Raw genomic sequence first — 7500 nt, forward strand, 5'->3', positions numbered from 1 at the left:
GGTGCCTCACATTAGGGGGCTCAGGGGGGTCTCTCACATTAGGTGAGGGCTCGGGGGGAGGGGGTGCCTCACATTAGGGGGCTCAGGGGGGGTCTCTCACATTAGGGGAGGGGGGTCCCCCAGATTAGGGGGTCTCACCTGGCTCTGACCTCCCTGTCACGCTCCCGAACACATTGGTCAGCTCACGCTGCGGCCCACGTTTTGCACCCCCAGGTGCACGCGCTGACCGTCTGTCAGCAGAGTGGGGCCCAAATTGGACACGGAGAGTGAATTCCCCTTCCAGTCTGGGGGGGCCGGGGACCCCGAGAGGCGACTGACAAGGGAGAGGGGAGTCTGCAGCGTTATCTGTCACATTAGGGGCAGTGGGGGTATATTAGGGGGCAGTGGGGGTATCTTTGGGGGTATATTAGGGGGTAGTGGAGTATTTTAGGGGCAGTGGGGATATATTAGGGGGCAGTTGGGGTATATTAGGGGTGTATGGGGTATATTAGGGGGCAGTGGGGGTATATAAGGGGCAGTGGGGGGTATATAAGGGGCAGTGGGGGTATATAAGGGGCAGTGGGGGTATATTGGGGTTAGTGGGGGTATATTAAGGGGATGTAGGGGTATATTAGGGGGATGAGGTGGTATATTAGGGTTAGTGGGGGTATATTAGGGGGATGTGGGGGTATATTAGGGGGATGTGGGGGTATATTAGGGGATGTGGGGGTATATTAGGGGGATGTGGGGGTATATTAGGGGGGTGTGGGTGTATATTAGGGTTAGTGGGGGTATATTAAGGGGATGTGGGGGTATATTAGGGGGTTGTGGGGGTATATTAGGGGGATGTGGGGGTATATTAGGGGGCGGGCCGCGGGGGGGTATATTAGGGGGAACGGGGGGTATATTAGGGGCAAGGGGGTATATTAGGGGGCAGTGGGGGTATATTAGGGGTATGTGGGGGTATATTAGGGGGATGTGGGGGTATATTAGGGGGCAGTGGGGGTATATTAGGGGCAGGGGGGTATATTAGGGGGCAGTGGGGGTATATTAGGGGGCAGTGGGGGTATATTAGGGGGATGTGGGGGTATATTAGGGGGATGTGGGGGTATATTAGGGGGCAGTGGGGGTATATTAGGGGGCAGTGGGGGGGTATATTAGGGGGATGTGGGGGTTATATTAGGGGGATGTGGGGTATATTAGGGGGCAGTGGGGGTATTTAGGGGGCAGTGGGGGTATATTAGGGGGCAGTGGGGATATACTAGGGGGCAGTGGGGGTATATTAGGGGGCAGTGGGGGTATATTAGGGGGCAGTGGGGGTATATTAGGGGGATGTGGGGTATATTAGGGGGCAGTGGGGGAATATTAGGGGGCAGTGGGGGTATATAAGGGGCAGTGGGGGTATATTAGGGGGATGTGGGGGTATATAAGGGGCAGTGGGGGTATATTAGGGGGATGTGGGGGTATATAAGGGGCAGTGGTGGTATATAAGGGGCAATGGTGGTATATTAGGGGGATGTGGGGGTATATTAGGGGGATGTGGGGGTATATTAGGGGGATGTGGGGGTATATAAGGGGCAGTGGTGGTATATAAGGGGCAGAGGGGGTATATTAGGGGGCAGAGGGGGTATATTAGGGGGCAGTGGGGGTATATTAGGGGGCAGTGGGGGTATATTAGGGGGCAGTGGGGTTATATTAGGGGGGCAGTGGGGTTATATTAGGGGGCAGTGGGGGTATATTAGGGGGCAGAGGGGGGTATCTTTGGGGGTATATTAGGGGGGTAGTGGGAGTATTTTAGGGGCAGTGGGGATATATTAGGGGGCAGTTGGGGTATATTAGGGGTGTATGGGGTATATTAGGGGGCAGTGGGGGTATATAAGGGGCAGTGGGGGTATATAAGGGGCAGTGGGGGTATATAAGGGGCAGTGGGGGTATATAAGGGGCAGTGGGGGTATATTGGGGTTAGTGGGGGTATATTAAGGGGATGTAGGGGTATATTAGGGGGATGAGGTTGTGTATATTTAGGGTTAGTGGGGGGTATATTAGGGTTAGTGGGGGTATATTAGGGGGATGTGGGGGTATATTAGGGGGATGTGGGGTATATTAGGGGGGATGTGGGGTATATTAGGGGGGATGTGGGGGTATATTAGGGGGATGTGGGGGTATATTAGGGGGGTGTGGGTGTATATTAGGGTTAGTGGGGGTATATTAAGGGGATGTGGGGGTATATTAGGGGGTTGTGGGGGTATATTAGGGGGATGTGGGGGTATATTAGGGGGCGGGCCGCGGGGGTATATTAGGGGGAATGGGGGTATATTAGGGGCAAGGGGGTATATTAGGGGGCAGTGGGGGTATATTAGGGGTATGTGGGGGTATATTAGGGGGATGTGGGGGTATATTAGGGGGCAGTGGGGGTATATTAGGGGCAGGGGGGTATATTAGGGGGCAGTGGGGGTATATTAGGGGGCAGTGGGGGTATATTAGGGGGATGTGGGGGTATATTAGGGGGATGTGGGGGTATATTAGGGGGATGTGGGGGTATATTAGGGGGCAGTGGGGGTATATTAGGGGGCAGTGGGGGGGTATATTAGGGGGATGTGGGGGTATATTAGGGGGATGTGGGGGTATATTAGGGGGCAGTGGGGGTATATTAGGGGGCAGTGGGGGTATATTAGGGGGCAGTGGGGGTATACTAGGGGGCAGTGGGGGTATATTAGGGGGGCAGTGGGGGTATATTAGGGGGCAGTGGGGGTATATTAGGGGGATGTGGGGTATATTAGGGGGCAGTGGGGGAATATTAGGGGGCAGTGGGGGTATATAAGGGGCAGTGGGGTATATTAGGGGGATGTGGGGGTATATAAGGGGCAGTGGGGGTATATTAGGGGGATGTGGGGGTATATAAGGGGCAGTGGTGGTATATAAGGGGCAATGGTGGTATATTAGGGGGATGTGGGGGTATATTAGGGGGATGTGGGGGTATATTAGGGGGATGTGGGGGTATATAAGGGGCAGTGGTGGTATATAAGGGGCAGAGGGGGTATATTAGGGGGCAGAGGGGGTATATTAGGGGGCAGTGGGGGTATATTAGGGGGCAGTGGGGGTATATTAGGGGGCAGTGGGGTTATATTAGGGGGCAGTGGGGTTATATTAGGGGGCAGTGGGGGTATATTAGGTGGCAGAGGGGGTATATTAGGGGGATGTGGGGGTATATTAGGGGGATGTGGGGGTATATTAGGGGGCAGTGGGGGTATATTAGGGGGCAGTGGGGGTATATTAGGGGGCAGTGGGGGTATATTAGGGGGGCAGAGGGGGTATATTAGGGGGCAGAGGGGGTATATTAGGGGGCAGAGGGGGTATATTAGGGGGCAGTGGGGGTATCTTAGGGGGATGTGGGGGTATATAAGGGGCAGTGGGGGTATATTAGAGGGATGTGGCGGTATATTAGGGGGATGTGGGGGTATATAAGGGGCAGTGGGGGTATATTAGGGGGATGTGGGAGTATATAAGGGGCAGTTGGGGTATATAAGGGGCAGTGGGGGTATATTAGGGGGATGTGGGGGTATATTAGGGGGATGTGGGGGTATATTAGGGGGCAGTGGGGGTATATTAGGGGGCAGTGGGGGTATATTAGGGGGCAGTGGGGGTATATTAGGGGGCAGTGGGGGTATATTAGGGGGATGTGGGGGTATATTAGGGGGCAGTGGGGGTATATTAGGGGGCAGTGGGGGTATATTAGGGGGCAGTGGGGGTATATTAGGGGGCAGTGGGGGTATATTAGGGGGCAGAGGGGTATATTAGGAGGCAGAGGGGGTATATTAGGGGGCAGAGGGGGTATATTAGGGGCAGTGGGGGTATATTAGGGGGCAGTGGGGGTATATTAGGGGGCAGTGGGGGTATATTAGGGGGCAGTGGGGGGGTATATTAGGGGGCAGTGGGGTTATATTAGGGGGCAGTGGGGTTATATTAGGGGGCAGTGGGGGTATATTAGGGGGCAGTGGGGTTATATTAGGGGGCAGTGGGGGTATATTAGGGGGCAGTGGGGGTATATTAGGGGGCAGTGGGGGTATATTAGGGGGCAGTGGGGTTATATTAGGGGGCAGTGGGGGTATATTAGGGGGCAGTGGGGGTATATTAGGGGACAGTGGGGGTATATTAGGGGGCAGTGGGGGTATATTAGGGGGCAGTGGGGGTATATTAGGGGGCAGTGGGGGTATATTAGGGGGCAGTGGGGGTATATTAGGGGGAACGGAGGTATATTAGGGGCAGTGGGGGTATATTAGGGGGCAGTGGGGGTATATTAGGGGGCAGTGGGGGTATATTAGGGGGAACGGGGGTATATTAGGGGGCAGAGGGGGGTATATTAGGGGGCAGTGGGGGTATATTAGGGGGAACGGGGGTATATTAGGGGGAACGGGGGTATATTATGGGGCAGTGGGGGTATATTAGGGGGATGTGGGGGTATATTAGGGGGCAGTGGGGGTATATTAGGGGGCAGTGGGGGTATATTAGGGGGCAGTGGGGGTATATTAGGGGGAACGGGGGTATATTAGGGGGCAGTGGGGGTATATTAGAGGCAGTGGGGGTATATTAGGGGGCAGTGGGGGTATATTAGGGGGAACGGGGGTATATTAGGGGGCAGTGGGGGTATATTAGGGGGCAGTGGGGGTATATTAGAGGGATGTGGCGGTATATTAGGGGGATGTGGGGGTATATAAGGGGCAGTGGGGGTATATTAGGGGGATGTGGGGGTATATAAGGGGCAGTGGGGGTATATTAGGGGGCAGTGGGGGTATATTAGGGGGCAGTGGGGGTATATTAGGGGGCAGTGGGGGTATATTAGGGGCAGTGGGGGTATAGTAGGGTTAGTGGGGGTATATTAGGGGGATGTGGGGGTATATTAGGGGGATGTGGGGGTATATTAGGGGGCAGTGGGGGTATATTAGGGGGCAGTGGGGGTATATTAGGGGGCAGTGGGGGTATATTAGGGGGCAGTGGGGGTATATTAGGGGGCAGTGGGGGTATATTAGGGGGCAGTGGGGGTATAGTAGGGTTAGTGGGGGTATATTAGGGGGATGTGGGGGTATATTAGGGGGATGTGGGGGTATATTAGGGGGCAGTGGGGGTATATTAGGGGGCAGTGGGGGTATATTAGGGGGCAGTGGGGGTATATTAGGGGGATGTGGGGGTATATTAGGGGGATGTGGGGGTATATAAGGGGCAGTGGGGGTATATTAGGGGGCAGTGGGGGTATATTAGGGGGCAGTGGGGGTATATTAGGGGGATGTGGGGGTATATTAGGGGGATGTGGCGGTATATAAGGGGCAGTGGGGGTATATTAGGGGGCAGTGGGGGTATATTAGGGGGATGTGGGGGTATATTAGGGGGCAGTGGGGGTATATTAGGGGGCAGTGGGGGTATATTAGGGGGCAGTGGGGGTATATTAGGGGGATGTGGGGGTATATTAGGGGGATGTGGGGGTATATAAGGGGCAGTGGGGGTATATTAGGGGGCAGTGGGGGTATATTAGGGGGATGTGGGGGTATATTAGGGGGATGTGGGGGTATATAAGGGGCAGTGGGGGTATATTAGGGGGATGTGGGGGTATATTAGGGGGATGTGGGGGTATATAAGGGGCAGTGGGGGTATATTAGGGGGCAGTGGGGGTATATTAGGGGGATGTGGGGGTATATTAGGGGGATGTGGGGGTATATAAGGGGCAGTGGGGGTATATTAGGGGGGTACCTGAGCAGAATGTTAGCAGCGCCAGTGCTGATTGGCTGTGCAGGTATTTGGGGGAGCCCCGATGATTTGAAGGGGGGGAACTGGGTGTGATTGAAGGACGGGAATCCGGGCGTGCTGGGGTCCCCAGTACCGAGGTGAACCTGGAACCAGAGAGGGGTCAGAGAGACGCACCGCAGGTATATAGCAGGGAGAGACGCACTGCAGGTATATAGCAGGGAGAGACGCACTGCAGGTATATAGCAGGGAGAGACGCACTGCAGGTATATAGCAGGGAGAGACGCACTGCAGGTATATAGCAGGGAGAGACGCACTGCAGGTATATAGCAGGGAGAGACGCACTGCAGGTATATAGCAGGGAGAGACGCACTGCAGGTATATAGCAGGGAGAGACGCACTGCAGGTATATAGCAGGGAGAGACGCACTGCAGGTATATAGCAGGGAGAGACGCACTGCAGGTATATAGCAGGGAGAGACGCACTGCAGGTATATAGCAGGGAGAGACGCACCGCAGGTATATAGCAGGCAGAGACGCACTGCAGGTATATAGCAGGGAGAGACGCACCGCAGGTATATAGCAGGGAGAGACGCACTGCAGATATATAGCAGGGAGAGACGCACTGCAGGTATATAGCAGGGAGAGACGCACTGCAGGTATATAGCAGGGAGAGACGCACTGCAGGTATATAGCAGGGAGAGACGCACTGCAGGTATATAGCAGGGAGAGACGCACCGCAGGTATATAGCAGGGAGAGACGCACCGCAGGTATATAGCAGGGAGAGACGCACTGCAGGTATATAGCAGGGAGAGACGCACTGCAGGTATATAGCAGGGAGAGACGCACTGCAGGTATATAGCAGGGAGAGACGCACTGCAGGTATATAGCAGGGAGATGGGGGGGTGACACTGCAGGTATATAGCAGGGAGAGACGCACTGCAGGTATATAGCAGGGAGATGGGGGGGTGACACTGAAGGTATATAGCAGGGAGATGGGGGGGGAGGGGTGAAAACTGAAGGTATATAGCAGGGAGATGGGGGGGTGACACTGTAGGTATATAGCAGGGAGATGGGGGGGGAGGGGTGAAAACTGAAGGTATATAGCAGGGAGATGGGGGGGTGACACTGTAGGTATATAGCAGGGAGAGGGGGGGTGGAGGGATGAAAACTGAAGGTATATAGCAGGGAGATGGGGGGGTGACACTGTAGGTATATAGCAGGGAGATGGGGGGGGAGGGGTGAAAACTGAAGGTATATAGCAGGGAGATGGGGGGTGACACTGCAGGTATATAGCAGGGAGATGGGGGGAGACACTGAAGGTATATAGCAGGGATATGGGGGAGCAATGTTCTGCAGGTATATAGCAGGGAGTTGGGGGGGGGGGGTGACACTGCAGGTATATAGCAGGGAGATGGGGGGGGTGACACTGCAGGTATATAGCAGGGAGATGGGGGGAGACACTGAAGGTATATAGCAGGGATATGGGGGAGCAATGTTCTGCAGGTATATAGCAGGGAGTTGGGGGGGGTGACACTGCAGGTATATAGCAGGGAGATGGGGGGGGTGACACTGCAGGTATATAGCAGGGAGATGGGGGGGGTGACACTGCAGGTATATAGCAGGGAGATGGGGGGGGGTGATACTGCAGGTATATAGCAGGGAGATGGGGGGGTGACACTGCAGGTATATAGCAGGGAGATGGAGGGGTGACACTGCAGGTATATAGCAGGGAGATGGGGGGTGACACTGCAGGGAAATGGGGGGGGTGACACTGCAGGTATA

General features: G+C 55.0%; 1 protein-coding gene across 1 annotated transcript in view; it reads right to left on the reverse strand.

Moving 5' to 3' along the window:
* Window positions 1-7500, reverse strand: part of LOC142484867 (transferrin receptor protein 2-like) — a 49334-nt gene that overhangs the window by 10694 nt on the left and 31140 nt on the right. The window contains 4 exon segments of the mRNA XM_075584098.1: window positions 11-30; window positions 139-186; window positions 189-313; window positions 5722-5861. Of these exon segments, the coding sequence (XP_075440213.1) occupies window positions 11-30; window positions 139-186; window positions 189-313; window positions 5722-5861 (333 nt within the window).

The sequence above is a fragment of the Ascaphus truei genome, unplaced genomic scaffold (genome assembly GCF_040206685.1).
Source record: "Ascaphus truei isolate aAscTru1 unplaced genomic scaffold, aAscTru1.hap1 HAP1_SCAFFOLD_447, whole genome shotgun sequence".
Lineage (NCBI taxonomy): Eukaryota > Metazoa > Chordata > Amphibia > Anura > Ascaphidae > Ascaphus > Ascaphus truei.